The sequence below is a fragment of the Mustela nivalis genome, assembly GCF_964662115.1.
Source record: "Mustela nivalis genome assembly, chromosome: 10".
Lineage (NCBI taxonomy): Eukaryota > Metazoa > Chordata > Mammalia > Carnivora > Mustelidae > Mustela > Mustela nivalis.
In genome coordinates this window covers 55,983,837-56,000,373 of record NC_139029.1, presented here as the reverse complement: position 1 = coordinate 56,000,373, position 16,537 = coordinate 55,983,837, and the positions used below count along the sequence as shown (strand labels likewise).

Genomic DNA, 16,537 nt, shown 5'->3' with positions numbered 1-16,537 from the left:
TAAGTTTAAGGGTTTTATTATCAAAGTCTTGTAAAACAATTTCAGAAACTGTACATCAACATGGCACAGACTGTAGCCTACTTTTGTTTATACTGCACAAAAGTGAAGCTTGAAACTCCTGTAACTAAGAAAACAGTTGCCTAACTACTTTGCATTTAACATGAATCACTGTGTGCATAAGATTACTACTGCAGTAACAGTAACACAAATTTATTGGTTTTATACAACTTGAGATCAAATAAAAAGTACATTATCAAGTAGATTTGTCTTATTTTAAAAGCATATGAAGGTCAATTTAAAATGCACTACCCCCTTTTTCCAACACTGAGATTAAAACAAATTAATAAAAGAGTGGAAAATTGAAAATCAGGACAAGAGAAAACTTTCTTTTACAGATGGACTCAGGATAGGCAGCTTTCACTGATGTAGATGTGGAATAAATTATTTCAGGAAAAAAAATTCCCAAACACCTTATGAGAAAGTATACAACTCTACTTCAAAATATGCTATTTACTCACTGCCAAAGACAGTTTCATTTGAAATCTTGTTTCTGTAATTAAAGCCTAATCAGCCATCAAAAAAGGTTAGTGCATATATAACCTTTCAAAGTTAAACAAAAGCCACAAAAATTTAGCCACAAGGCTTAAAGGATTATCTTCAGATGTAACTATAAGAATGTTAATCTGTCATGTCAACAAACAAGACCATAAGTAGATCCATCATGGTGGAGGATTTTAATGACATTTAGGATATTCCTGCCACAATTAACATGCAATCAGTGCATTCCCTACATGGCTCTATTACGGCAATGAATCAAATTCTAGAAATACTATAAGTGAACTTACTTAATAAAGGAGATCATACAACATAAACAATCCATGCCTGCTGTAGATGCATGCAGCTTTTCATTTTTGTTATGAAGCAGCACCAGAATAGTAAAACTGCTTGGTTACTCAATCAGATTTCACCATGTCATGAACTGGTTACTCATGTATCATTTTCTAAAAGCTTTTGGATGTAAATAACTAATATCAGTATCAGGAGCTTTATAACCATTTATAACTCAGAGCTGTATACATCTAGGTTTGAGATGAACAAATATAGCATTAAGAAATCACACAAAGGAATGACACTGATGCATGTATACAGTTGGGATTCCCACAGAGGCAATATTCAGTCACTCATATCCATGTCTTCTTCATGATGATCATCCCCATTCACTTTGGATTCTCTTAGTGAATCACCAGTTCCCTTTTCCACAGAGCATTCTTTTGTTTTAGGGGAACCTGGTTCTGTTGGCTTCTTCTCCTCTTTTTTCTCTTTCTCGCTGTCATACCCTTGTTCCTCTTCATCGTAGTCCCGTGTAACCTGCTTTGCCAAGGAGAATAAAAAAAGTAAACGTCTTCCCAGAAAAATCGCTTCTTAAAAATTACTAGCACTACCCCAGATATCAAAGTAAATTAGTTTGTAAACATACTTTTACATCTTTATCACTCTCTGATTTTCTTTCCCGATCCTTTTCCTTATCTTTACTTTTTTTCTTCTTGCTTGTTGATCGTTCTCTTTCATCTCGGCTTCTTTCTTTGTCTTTATCTTTTTTCTTCTCCTTTTTATGTCTAGAATGACAGTAAAATATTCTCAAAAAAGATGCTTTAAAGGAACCACTCAAGAAGTTTCACCCTTAAAGTGTAGCAGTAGGTTTAAACTTGTTCAGATGGTGACTTTGACCCAAATTCACATGACATGAAGAACAACAAAGACCTGTTTCAAAACGCCAGATACAAGTTGTGCACTAGTGATAGAGGCAAGATGACTGTAACTGGTTAAAGGTCTAAAATGCCCGATCCTAAAATTTTTATAATAACACAGTCTCAAGCAGAAAGGAAATATATCAGCATATTCTTACACACTTTAATTTTTGAAAAGGAAGAAAAAGCCAAGGAGAGTTTTTTTTTTAAATAAAAACTGACAGCTTCTGAAATGAAGAAAGTATAGATCCATACCACTAACATTCTTACCTCCTAGGAGACGGTGAGCGAGACAATTTTCTTTTAGGTGACCTAGGTTTTTTAGGAGATCTTGTGCCACTCCTACTTCGTCGTCGTCGTCTCTCTCTAGAACCACAAATGTGCGAACTAGATTTTAAAATACAGTATGATCTAAAAAATGCAGACACATCATGGCAGATGGTGTCTACTGAAGGAGGTCCACTAGGAACTTCAACAACAGGATCTGATAATTAAAAATCCATTTTCGTTTTTATTTTGTTTAGAGACTTTATTTTTAAGTAATCTCTACCCACAGTGTGGGGCCTGAACAAAACACTGAGATCAAGAATTGCCTACTCTTCTGACTAAGCCAGCTGGCGCCCCTGAAAGACCCATTTTCATTTTCTGTTTTGAGCTGAAGAATCAAATGAGTAATTCTTTCACAAACTATATGATTTTCCTTTCATGCCTTCAAGAAACCCCTAACTTGTGGCAATTCTTAAAGACAGAACTTCTGGGGTCCCTAGGTGGCTCACTGAGTTAAGTGTTTGCCTTCAGCTCAGGTCATGATCCTAGGCTCCTGGGATCGAGCCCTGCATGAGGCTCGCTTACCAGGGAGTTCCTCTTCTCCCTCTTCCTCTGCTGCTTCCCCTGCCTGTGCTCTTGCACTCCCTCTCCTAAATGAATAAATAAAATCTTAAGAAAAAAAATAAAAAAAGTTCTAATTCAGGAAGGAAAAACAGCCTGAAGCAAATTATTTCAGATCTCAGTTTTAACAGTGGCCAGAACAGGTATAAGATAACATGCCATGATATAAAAGTCAATTGTTAATAAAATCCAAAAAAATTACTTTTATTAAAATAAAATTAAATTAAAAATTAAATTAAAATTTTAAATTTAATTTAATTAATTAAAAATTAAATTAAATTAAATTAAAAATTCAGGTAGTGTTAGTAGTTAACAAAGATCAAACTGACTCCCTTCAAAAAATGATGCCCCCACCAACCATGCTTTGAGCAATTAGTTTTAAAATGCATATAGCATTTCCCCTTTCCTTAAAATTGTGGCTTTTTCTTTTTTAATATTCTGCTTCTGTCACTATTCTCAAAAATTTTAAAACTTGCAAGATGACCATTATTACAATTTAGGCACAAGGAAATAATAAAAAATGAAACCCCACACTTTTGGTTGGTTTTTTAAAAAAGCTTTTTCTTTAACTCTTACCAGCCCTCTGTGACCTCCCCTGGCAGAAACATTACACACAATCTTGCATTCATCAAATATTAAGTCTGTCAAGTCTGTACACCTCCTATTTCTTGCTACTGCTCTGTGTAACCAAAATTCAAAATACCCTAAATGAAAGAGATGTTCTGTATTTCTGTGTCCCTGTATAGACTGTAGCACAACTGAAAACACAGCAAGTATATAATTAAAACTTAACAGAATACACCTTAACTTAGAATAATCCAATTATTAAAGTAGGATAAGGTGCTTATAAAAGTACTTTAAATAAAGCAACAGAAAAAAAAAAAATCCCTCTAGTTTTCAAGAACATGTATGTTGCCATCCCACCTTTTATGCCCCTTTCCTACCTATGTATTCTGTAGACCTGGTTTAGCATTTCCTTAAGTACTCACACCTAGTTTATTTTCTTGATTAGATATTTACTTTTAAGAAACTATCACCCTGGTAAGAAACCCTTTAAGTATTCATGCCAACCACTGATCTACTTCGTCTTTATAGATTTAACTACTCTGGACATTTCATATAAAAGGAATCATACAATAATGTGGTCGGTCCTTTGTGACTTTCATCTGTCATACGTTTTCAAGGCTCATCCATATTAAAGCATCTATCTGTACACTTTGTTTTCACTGTTGAACAATATTCCACTGTATGAATATATACCACTTTGTTTACCCATGTTAGTTAATGGACATTTGGGTCAACTTTTGGATTATCATGAACAATGACAGAAGTTCTTGTGTGGACACGGTTTTCACTTCTCCTGGGTATACCTCTAGGACTAAAACTGCTGTTGTCAAGAAATTCTAACTTTTAAAAAAAATTTTATTTATTTGACAGAGAGAGAGATCACAAGTAGGCAGAGAGGCAGACAGAGAGAGGGAGGGGGAAGCAGGCTCAATGCAGGGCTTGATCCCAGAACCCTGGTACCATGACCTGAGCTGAAGGCAGAGGCTTAACCCACTGAACCACCCAGATGCCCCAAGAAATTCTAACGTTTTAAAGAATTGCCAAACGGTTTTCCAAAGTGTCTGTCCCATTTTTCGTTCATACCAGCAATGTACAGAGTTCCAATTTATCCACATCCTCACCAACCACTAATTGTATTTTTAAAAAAATATTACCATCCTAGTGGGTGTGAAATGGTTCTGATCTGCAGCATTTCCTTCATGACTAATGCCAAACATCTTTTCAAAAGCTTAGTGGACATGTGCTTATCTCTTTGCCCATTTTTATACTTGATTATCTATGATTTTTCGATGTCCTAGATAACAAGTTCCTTACTAGCTTATATATAATTTGCAAATACTTTCTAGCATTCTGGATTATCTTTACCCTCTAGATAGTGTTCTTTGAAACACATGCTTTTAGTATTGACTTTCAATTTACTTATATTTTTCTGCTTATACTTTTGGTGTCATTTAGGAAACCAATGCCAAATTCAAGGCCATAAAGATTTAATTCTATGTTTTCTTCTAGCAGGTTTTAGTTTAGCTTTTATATTTAGGTCTTTCATCCACTAAATTACTTTAACCCACTGAGCCACCCAGGCACCCCAACTAAATTACTTTATATATATAAAGTGGGAACCTCCTAGTGAATTTGAACATCAAGATTAAAGAATAAAATACTGCAGCAACTCATGTGTAAATGAGACTAGAAGAAAGGAAGTAGCCAGCCTTACTACTAGCAAATGAATTCTATATTAAGAGTGAAAAACAGATTTTCTGTGGAGTAAAATTGAAACACTGAATTTTCACTAGCAGATTAAAGACACAGTTACTAGTCTAAGAATGATACAAATCGGAACTTATATGGCCTCTCATTTTGTCAATAATGACTACATATGTGGATATTTTAAACATGACTTAGAATAATGAAATGAATTTACTGTAGTAATTCAGTATATATTATTAACCACTAAAACTTAAAACTAAATCAGGATACGAAATGTACATGGCAAACATAAAAACTGACCTCTGTTGAATCCCATGTCATTTCAACTGTAACACCATATTAAGTAAAAAGAACTTTTGATTATTCTTCACAAATTGCTTTTAAAAATTTCAACACTGAAGTTATGCACCTATGTATTGGAAAACATTTAATGCTCATGGCCTACTGACATTCTTGCAAACAAGGTTGTAAAAGGTACCAAGAACTCAAAATGCCACTTCTTACCTGCTTGCACTTCTGGAACGTCTGGCTGTGCTGTAACTTTTTGGTGGTGTTTTGGAACGTTTCTTTTCTTTGTCTTCTTTCTTTTTGTCTCTAATAAATGAACAAAATTTACAAATGCATTAGAAGATTCAGTGCATATAAATACAGCAACAACAAAAACAGAAGCAGAATGAAATCTAATCCCATTCTTAAAACATGAATATTCTTATAGAAACGTAATAATAGCTTAAGGGCATATTTAGTAAATTAAAAAAAAAATCATTTCCTGCTATTCCACATAAAACTTCTCTCCAAAAGAGCAAAACAGACTATGTGATGAAAAAAAAATATATAGGAGGTTGTCCAATTTCTTGGTATGTCTGGCAATAAACACCAACTTTTATTTATTTATTATTATAAAAGATTTTATTTAATCGTCAGAGAGAGACAGAGGAGAGAACATATAAGCAAGGGGAGTGGCAAGTATTGGGAGAAGCAGGCTCCCTGCCAAGCAAGGAACCTGGGATCATGATCTGAGCCAAAGGTAGATGCTTAACTGAGTCACCCCCGGTGTCCCAACACCAATAGTTTTAATAATTATCTCCAGGCTCTTCAACACCCCTTGTTCTCTCTATCAGATTACCAATTTCCCCACCTACTATGACTCTGGGTCCTCTACTGTCAGGCCAGAACCCACAAAGCACTACTAGATTTAATGACTACTATTACCAATATTCTTCCAAAGTACATACCCCATTATGTTGTTAACCTTCACCATGGACCAAGACAACCGTCTACTTTTTTCCCCTGCTACATATTCTATGCTATTCAGTACTATAAGCAAAATATCTTAACACAATGGAATATTATTATACATACTTCAATTCTAAACCTTTTTAGAGATTCTTGTATATTTACTTTTATTTCCTACAGCATTTTTTCCTCCTAGATTACCATTCTCCCCAAGACTCTGCACAAAAGGTAATCGATGTATTTGTTGAATGAGAAGTCCTTCACTCCCACAGACATACATACCTATCGTCAACTATAACGGTAGAGATTAAAGTATCCCTTTTGTTTTTCTAAGCTCCTATTTCTGTCCTTTTCTTCTTTGGTCACCCTGCTGCCATCAGTTACCCCCTCCCCTTTGTTCATGTCTTTATAATTTCTGATTACTGTTACTTTCCCTCAAGGATACTCAGTTATGTTTTCACAAACTGATCCTCTATCAGAAATCTTTTCTAAGTACAAATCTGAAGAGTAATAACTCCCTGTTCCGTAACTTTTCCATCTCTTCCCATTGCTTCCTGGATCAGGCACAAACTCCTTCGTGAGAACAACACAGCCTTCTGTGGGTCATCTGTCTTCCTAAACTTTTCCGACCTTATTTCCTAGCCACCCCCCATACCAAAATACTTGCCATTTGTGTTCCCTCTCTTGCTGTGTCTCTTCCTGCTAAATAAATAAAATCTTAAAAAAAAAAAAAAAAAAAAAGTTCCTTGAAGGAAAGAACACCCAATTCCTCTTTGTATGATATTCATTTCATTATGCAAGCTTGGTTGATTGACTGGATTAAGATGACTCACCCTATAAAATACAGTAACTAAAAGCCTCCTTATAGGCTGAACACTCAGTACAGCTACCCCCCAAATCTTTGCTCCCAGATGAGTTATATAGTCATGGAGAATAAACTGTTTTGGACTTCAACTGTCCTTATTATTTTAATTACATAATTAAATATACAAATGGATAATGGATAGTATAAAGTAAAAGGTCTGCTTCTAAAAAATTAGGCTACTATTTAAGAGGGAGGTAAGGACAGCTGCTCATAAAATAAGCGTTATGAAATTGTATACATGTGACAACTATAAATGAGAAAAATATAATAAAAATCTAGGTACTTTTTAAAAGTGATAGTTCTCTTGCCACTGTGAAGGTGGTTCAAGTGAAAAAGAGTGACTTGTTAAATGCTACTCAAGACTATGTATTAATTTAAAAGGGTCTGGCCCTATATGAAAAAGACGGACTACTGTATGAATTCACATTTAAGTCAAAATACAGTGTTAAAGTACAATGTTTCTTTAGTGACTCCTCAACTTTAACCTTCTACTCATTCCAAATCATGGGACAGGAGGCTCTCCAAATATGGTTCAATGTTTGCCATATATTAATTCTTAATATTGATAAGGTGCTGACACTGGGATTTGGAAAGGTAAATTAAGGCATGGTTGTCTGCCATAATCCAACTCTGCAGCACACTGTAAAGAACGGTGGGAGTAGCACGATATCCGTAGCAGGGTTGAGTGGAAAAAAGGAAACGAAAGAACGTAATAGGACAGACAAGAATTTTTACTACAAAGAAATCATCTCAGTTTTCAGCTCTAAGAAGAAACCTTAAGTTTACAAAGGAGCCCAGGAAAACAAATGTCAGCCTATTCAAAAATTAAATAGTTCCTTCTCCAATCTAGCCCTCTCTCCTTCTACCACCCTTTTCGTCATTAAGTAGCCCATATCTAGGATTTTGGGAACTTTAAAATTTGTCTTCCCACCTAATGTCAATGGTCTACTGTACCTGGTTTTTGATGTGCTCCTTGACCTTCTACCTCTTTCTCGGGAATGAGATCTTCTCCGTCTTGGACTTTTGGATCGTCGCCTACTCCTTGACTTAGAATGTGATCTCCTTCTTGATCTGCTTCTTGACCGCCTTATAATGAAAAAGCCAATACATGTGTATAAAGGCAAACAGACTAGTTCTGGGACTGTTTCACTTAGCACCAAATGATTCAAACATATGGGTTAACCATCAACAAGTGGGGGTAATTTCCTATCAGTTGCTGATGTTACTTATTTAGTCCATAAGGCTTTTTTTTTTTTGAAGATTTTATTACCTCAGGGAGCAGCAGTGACCAGGGTAGGGGTGGGGAGAATCTTAAGCAGACCCTGTAGCCTGATACAGGGCTTAATCTCACAATCCCGAGATAATGAGGTGAGTCAAAACCAAGAGTCAGATGCTCAACTGACTTGAGCCCCCCAGGAACCCCTAAAACATCTTTGATTCCCTAGAAACTAATACTTTCTAACACTAAAATTTCTCACCTTTTAACCTCAATCTGTCAGAATAGTCCCCCTGATACTGTAACTCTGAACCTAAAAACTGTACTAGAGAATGAAGGAAAATAAAAAGTACCTGATTCACTTGCTTCATCTTCTAACTACACAGAATTTTAGCACGTGTCTTGTGTAATTCCTCACTATGGCAGGTTAACTCTACTGGTCGATTACCAAATACTTAATATTTGCTTATTACATGCTTTATAAGTGCTTATTCTTACAATAAGCCTTTCAAGTAGGTACTATTATAATTCATTTTATAAATGGAAACCACTTAAGGTGTGTTGTTGCTTTCTATGATTTCTAATTCTTCTCTGAAATGTTATTTTACTTCTTTGATTTACAACCTCAGAGATAGAGCCAATGTAACCCTATATAGATATATACAACTCAGCACAATCTGTCTCTTTAACTTTCACTTCCCCTTATCATTATCACTAGCTCTACATGATGATCATATCTTTCCTGTCATGTAACAGAAGTGCTTCTTTCTGCACCGTCTCCCAGCCTTTTCCCCCAATCCTATATACTTTCTCTTCCAGGACTTAAGAAGCACAATTAAGTTTTTGATGTTGTCACCGATCCTCTTCCTCTTGTATTTTATTCTCTTTTAAGAATAATTAAAAATAAACTGCATCTTCTTCTTAAGACTTTTATTATTTAACTTCTAAGGACCATTCAATGGTTTTCTATGGAAAACTTCTAATTCAGTCAAACTTTTTACATTCACTTAAGGTGCCCAGAGAAAACAGAGTTTAGAAATGGTAAAGATATATGTCCAAATCTCAGTTCAATACCAGCAAATGGAGAGCATTCTTTGAGTCTATTACTTAATGAAGAATAATAGCACTTACATTGTGAATATTAGTTATTTAAAATTTAAAATGAAGTTAAAAAGTCAGCTCAGTGCTTTAATGTAGGTATATATATGAACTACTGATTCCTTTCTTTCCTCTTACTAATGTGCCAGTATGGGTTCTGCTGTCTCCTCCTCTAAAACCACTATTTCAAAACCCATCACTTGTGTCTTATTGAATCAATAAATTTTCATTTTAATCATCTCCTATTTGGCATTATTTGGCAACTACTAAAAACAATCCCTTTCAATAACATGTCTATTTCCTAGAAAATGTTCATGTAATGCTTACCTACCTTTCTGTAAGCTTCATAAAAATGGGGACTAAATTTGTCTACCTTATTCAATAACTATACTCTTGAGCAATCAGTACAGTGCCGGACTCTAGTAAAAGGTACTAATAGTCTATTTTAGGTGATAGTGACTATATGAAATATAATCAAAATCATCACTTTCTTCTTAAGAGTTAAAAATAATTCTGGAAAATAAAACTGATGTTATTAGAATTAAACACTACTCATCTTTTGAGTATACTGGCTTTAAGAAAATTATGTCGACAATCATTTTTGCTAAACTGAGTTATTCATTTTTCCAGCCTTTAACGTATACACAAAAATAGAAGTAGAGAAGCAATAAATCAAACATTCTCATAGTTTTTCTAAACAAATGATTAATAAAAGATAGTTTCAAAAATCTAATAAGCAGAGGTATCACACCCATCTATTTACTGTAAGGTCCTGAAAGTTATTTTTTTAAAGAGTAATGTACTGCAGAGCTATTTTAACACACTTACCAGTTTATATAAGCTCTTTAAAGAAAATCAGAAAAATATACGAAATTAGTATTTTAAGTTGTGGAAAGTAATGGTCATTTTACATGCCAAGATGCTTAAGATACTATAACCCATTATAATCCATTATGATGTATTATTACAAGTGTCCAAAAACAGTCTGTTCAAGAAAATAAATGTTTCACTATTATTTCCCACAGGTTGTATTAAAATAATTCAAATTAAAACCTGAGAACACTAGTATGTACTTGGTATATACAGGAAAAAGGACTTAGTTTCTCAAACATTTTAAGTGTTAAATTAAAATATAAGAGCATGGTCCTGGAAAATTGGGATTATTAGCAATATCAATATCACATATTTAGCTGATCCTGAGCAAGCTAACAAAATAGAGTTCCTCAGGTGGAGATGAAGATGTGAGAAAGAGCATTAGGCAGAAAGGAACATTATGAACAAAAGCATGGAAGCATACAGAAAATGTACGTTCAGGCAAGCAGTACTGTAATTAACTGTTTTGGAGTGGCAACTGACAAGTGTGGAAGATAAACAGGGTTAAATAGTAAAGAAAACTGAATGCCATTCTAAGGTTTTATTTACCATATTGTTAAGGCTAATAAGGGTGCTCCTCAAAGTTTAACAAGGCTGTGACATGATCCGGACGTGGTTTTTTGAAAGTTATTTTTAGGAATGAGACAGGTTAGAAGAAGATGGGAGGCAGGGAGTGGGGAGGGTGGGGGGGTGGGGCTAGAGGGCAACCCTGTAACATTCTGCTACAGACTGAATTCTGTGCCCCTTCCAAAATTCTTACGTGAAACCCAATTTCCAATGTGATTATACTGAGGTGGAGCCTTTGGGAGATAATTAGGTCATGACAGTACAGCTTTCATGGGATTAATAACATTATAAAAGAGATCTAAACCCCTCACTCATTCCATGTGAGGATATAGTAAAAAGACTTATAAACAAGGGTCCTCACTAAACACCTAATTTGACAAGACTTCGACCTTGGACTTCCCAGTCTCCAGACCTGTGAGAAATTAATTTCTGTTGTTTGTAAGCCACCGAGCCTATGGTATTCTATTACAGCAGCCAAATGGACTAATGAAAGGACTATGAAAAGACCTGACACTGTCATGGGCTCCAAAGGTCAAAATTATAAAAAAAAAAACAAAAGAACAGAACAAAAAACCACCAAGATGTTATTTGCCCTTTTCACTGTGTTGACATATGAACTAATGGTGCAAAAGCAATGGTGGTATGAAAGGGTTTTATCATCTTCTTAGCACCAATCAAGGTAGCAGGTACTGAACTGCCCTAAGTAGGTCTCTGTATTCTTCACTGGCATTTGCAGTATGCAAGTGCAGTAAAAGAAAAAAATAAAAATAAAAAAATTTCATTTTCACTAAAGAGATCATTGATGAAACAGTAAAAAGACTATTTTATTAAACCTGATTCTTTGAATGCTATTAACCTAGTATTATGAACAGTAAATATTAAATCTAGGCCCTTGAGCAATGTTCTGCGCAATGAATACATAAATAACTTGTCATATTAAAGTTAAATGACTGTTGTTACCAAGAAACACAACTGTGTGACTGAGCTGTGAGCTTACCTAACTGCTTTTCCCATGAAGTAACATCTCTACTTGAAAAAATAAGTATGACAAACTACGGTTGTTTCGACTACGGTATTGGCAGACATTTTTTGGAAAAAAATGCATGAAGCCTATCATCTCAAAAAAAAAAAAAAAACCCCAAACTTGCTGCTGATAAGATCTGAGATTTCAAGAGAAAATTAAATTTTAGAACACTTGAACCTACCACTGTGATTAGATTCCTAATACTTAGGAATTAGTTTTTAGATGACATGTGTGGTGATATTATTGAAAGTCGTCATTTACAAATATTCATGCATCAGATGGGTAAGTTGAAAGAGAAGTCTCAAGAAGTCTAGAGGAAAGTCAGAACTAGAATTCAAGTCAAAATTTTCAAGTCTAGTGTTCTTCCACAGTCCTAACTCAATTTAGTGCTCCAGTCCCAGCACCTTCCTCCCATCCCCAGATTTCGGAGTTTTAAAGTACCAATCGACTGTCTATTTAGCCCATACCTTTTCTCCATTTGTCCACATGTGAACTCAAACACTCTGCTAATGGTAACAGTTCTTAAAACACCCAGAGCTAAGTAGGTTAACAGCTAGCAAATTAAAAAGGATTTGAAATACAGAAGTTATCTTCTTCTAAAGTACAATTAACCACCAATAACAATCTATCAAACCTGTGCCTAGAAGATGAGGGAGTCCTCCTCCTCCTAGAACGTGATCTTGACCTTGAGTGCCTTCGTTTCTCTTCTTTCTTATCTGGATTAAAAAAAGAAAAAAAAAAAAAAAGGAATCTGAATTTAGAAACCATAAAATAGAAAGATTATACCCACTTAGAAGTCATTCTAAGAAATTCTTCATTATCTTAATTTTCAGGTTTCATATATCATCCTTAAATGTCGTATGATCCTTTTTTCTAGGCTTTCAGTAGAACCAAATTACATATCTGATTTTCAACTAACCAAAGTTTCCTTTGACTATTTCATTTGTACCAGATTTGGAAGGCTGTGATGTACTGTCCATTAACAATCTATGAAAAGAATTATCCATCTCATTCTTCATAGGTTTCTAAATGAGGAGTCCCTATTTCCATTCCTGGGTTCTACTTTCCCAAATATAGCTCTAATTGACCCAGATTAAAACTTTTATTTTCATGTATCATATATTAACATCTCCCAACCAGTACTCAATTGTAAGATAAATATATTTAACAGATTATATAATAAACAGAAATATAGACATTTTAAATCCTTGTTCCATTAAAATGTTCCTTCTTAATCACTTATGCCTATGTGCCTCTGCTAAATAAATTCCTATATATTTGTTACAGTAGTTGACTAATAAACTCAGTATTTGGCCTTCAATTCCAGAGAGTCATGATTCATTCACTGTTTTCACTACACTCTGTGGCAGAACTGGCTTTTAGTAAGCTAGCTCTCTTTTCTTAATCTGTCCGAACTTCCTCTTGCTCTCTAATTTTCAACTGTGTAAATCAGGAGACAGATCCAGATGATCTGAGTCCCATTTCCTAGTTTTTAAATAATACATAAGCAATTCTTTTAACCTAGGACTTGAGAAATAAAGCCACTGCATTCTTCACATGTGGTCTACAATTAAAGTGAGACTAAGTTCTTTCACATTTAGATCATTTCATTAACTGGACTCAATTTATTGCAAATGTCAGTAATAAATTCACAAAAATCTTGGGGAGAATACATAAATAAACCACTTTCAGTATTTCCAGTTATTAGTTTTCAATGAAAACAAAAAGTTACAGCATGGTGTTCTGGCTCTAGAGTCACATACATCCAGTTGTGTATCTAAAACTCTTACTCCTTGCCTTATGGCCTTGGACTAATTAATTGTTATTAAATAACAGCCATAAAGCACTTGGTATTAATTTATCCAACATTATAATTGTCTTAATACTATACATATCTAAAATCTTCCCATTTCTTAAGAAATAGGAGTGAAAAATTAGTAAAACATTTATTTGATATGGGAAAAAATAATCCAGAACCAAACATCCAATCTATATAGGCAGACAATAGGATAACCATAACCATTCACTTCACCTCGAAAAGATAATCTGCAGAGAGTAAAGTAATATTTTTAGGTATTTGGTTTTCTTTAAAACAAATGTCTTAACAGAAGCATCTTTAGTAGGTTCTCTAGGTCAAATAAAAGACTAAAATCAATTAGGTTATCCCAACATAAGCTAACATAAGTCTAGGACACTACTATTAAGGAATGTATCATTGAGGGATAGAGTAGGGTGTCCTGAAGGATGTTTAGCTATGTCCTGATCCTCTTCCTGCTAGAGATGCAGTTGGTACCAACATGACAATTAAATATCTCCAGATATTTTCAAATTATGTCTAGGTGACAAGTCCCCTCCCCCAACCCAGGATCACTCTACTATATGACCTTTTATCAGAATCTGAAAACTTAAAAATTAAATTTAAAATGATTATAGTATTTCCAAACTCATGCAATAATCATTTTTGTCAACAATCACATAGTTTAAGATTCAACACAACTGCCTAACATATCTTTACCTGGTTCTATAGCAGCAGAAATTAGGGACTGTGCTTCTCGTACTCTCTTCATGGCTTCCTCTATTTCTTTACTAGAGGTATCTGATTTCAGACTTGGTGAAACAAGACCAGCAGCTACATGATTCAACCTGAAACAGAACAAAGAACTGAGATCCAAGTATTTTTAAGTGCACATTATTACAAATAAATGTAAATATTTCATGTATCATTTCAGTAAGACACTATGAAAAAGGGGTTATTTCATGTTAATTTTGGTAAAACCATGTACAGTATAGCATCCTTTTCAATGTTTACAATCTGCATTTAAGATTGAGAGACACCTGGAATAAGAAAAAATACCTATTTTATTTTGCGGAACATCCATTAACTTTCCATAAGCGCATGTTGAAAAATGTTATTCCTGGGAATACAAAGATGCTGAAGATTTATGATTAACACAACTTTCCTTCATACGATTTAAAAACTTTCTACAGCAGAGTATTACTTCTAAGGTTGCAGAAGGGCAGAAAATGAAGCAGAAGCCAATGGCACACCAAAGTTACTCATGAAATTGTTGACTGGAAAGATGGACCTTTTAAAGGTTTATACAGGACAAAAAAAATTAAAGACAACAAATGTTAAAAGACAGTTAAGTATTTGTGGAGAAAGGGCAATGTAAACAAGAATGGGTACTGAGGGAATTTCAACTGTACTGGTGTTACATGCTGAATGATAGGTACATGCTAAGGTTTTAGCATAATTTTTAAGAAAAAAGGCACTAACTATTATAGTCAAATAATTCTGTTCTCCCTCCCACCATGCTCTCCCACTTTCTTATAGTGAATTTCACCAAGCAGGAAAAGCTCAAGTTTAAATAATATACCAAGAAATTATCAAGTAAAATATTTCATGATTTTGTTACGTATCAATTAGAGAATATAATAGTTACAGCACAAAGAGAACTTTTCAGAGCACCTAAAAAAAGATGTTGGTATTATGTGACATGTACTAGTCTTTTGCTCTGGGATAGTGTTTCCTTCACTTCTGTCTCCCTGACTCCTATTCATGCCCCAGGTTCAGCCTCTCTGATCTTAAGTTCTCCTTGTAGTAAGTTCCCATAGCCCCTGTGTACTTCCTCTTGTTGGATGCACATACTTAATTATATTTAAATAATGTCTCCTTTTCTGACTAGAGTATAAATGCTGTGAAGGTACAAGCTTATAGTAGGTACTCCATATACATATATTTTTTAAATGAATCAACTAATGATAGCATTTTGCTCTTTTCCAGTTATCCTGGCAAAAGCTATTCATCAAACTGTTCGGAAAGACTCAATTTATACTGAAACAAAACCCTCTGTAGATGGGCTTACCTCTGAATTTTTTCCTTGTTTCTAGAAAACAGAATTATGTATTGTGTAACTTTCTTTTTAACTATCAAAGAATAACTTCTCCAGACATTCATATACTATTATCCATATCACCCATGAAAACATGGAAAAAATCCTTACTTGGGATCAACAGTACTCATAAGCTTCAGCAACTGATCTGCAGCAAGCGACTATAAAAACAAAAATGTAACATCAGTGAGAATACATAAAATAAATGATTGCTATTTTATTTTTTTCAGTATGGTGAAATGCCTTAGGACAATCTGGCCAACATACAAGAAGTTACATTCTTTTAGGCACACTGATGATCAACAGAAATATAATGCCAGTGAAATACATCATATAAAGTTAAGCTGTTTTAGCAGTTAAATGTGAATATGATTAGCTGAAAGTCTAGGTTTTATAGAACAGTTATCTCCTGCTTATTTTGAGACTGAGGCGCTAATACTTCAAAAAAAATACATATAAAACAAAACTCCAAGTGGTTAGGCAGTACAATAAAAGATTTCCACAAAGTTAGGACTTCAGAAAAAAGTCTGGCCAAATAACAATGAGAGAAAACAAAAATTACCAAGTAACAACAAATTATGAACCCACGTTCCCATTCTTTCATGACTGTTTACTCCAAAAATACTGATGTATTGGCTTTCTGTGACACTACTCTGAATGACACAAAATGAGAAATTTTTTAATGGTTAAGGGGCTAATAATGCAGTGACCTTTTAAGCTTCTAAGGAAGTTTACATAAAAAAACACTATTACTATACTATAGCAACCAATTATCTCTCATTCTGGAAATGCAAACTTAACAGGTAACGGAACAAATTCTTTAATTATAAAAAATGAGATCAAAAGGTATTCAGT

At 34.3% G+C, this 16,537-nt stretch overlaps 1 protein-coding gene across 13 annotated transcripts in view; it reads right to left on the bottom strand.

Moving 5' to 3' along the window:
* The window catches only part of SRSF11 (serine and arginine rich splicing factor 11), a 42,926-nt gene continuing 26,389 nt past the window's right edge, over positions 1 to 16,537 (bottom strand). For 4 of the 13 annotated variants that reach the window (XM_082686456.1, XM_082686457.1, XM_082686458.1 and 1 more), the window contains 8 exons: positions 15,794 to 15,843; positions 14,305 to 14,432; positions 12,424 to 12,505; positions 7,966 to 8,097; positions 5,415 to 5,504; positions 2,019 to 2,114; positions 1,478 to 1,616; positions 1 to 1,371 (listed from right to left, as the gene is read on the bottom strand). In XM_082686456.1, coding sequence (XP_082542582.1) covers positions 1,174 to 1,371; positions 1,478 to 1,616; positions 2,019 to 2,114; positions 5,415 to 5,504; positions 7,966 to 8,097; positions 12,424 to 12,505; positions 14,305 to 14,432; positions 15,794 to 15,843 — 915 coding nt within the window. In that variant the 3' untranslated portion in view covers positions 1 to 1,173. Of the gene's footprint in view, positions 1,372 to 1,477; positions 1,617 to 2,018; positions 2,136 to 5,414; positions 5,505 to 7,965; positions 8,098 to 12,423; positions 12,506 to 14,304; positions 14,433 to 15,793; positions 15,844 to 16,537 lie in introns of all 13 variants that reach the window. The other 9 variants (XM_082686449.1, XM_082686450.1, XM_082686454.1 and 6 more) reach the window with 3 other exon arrangements.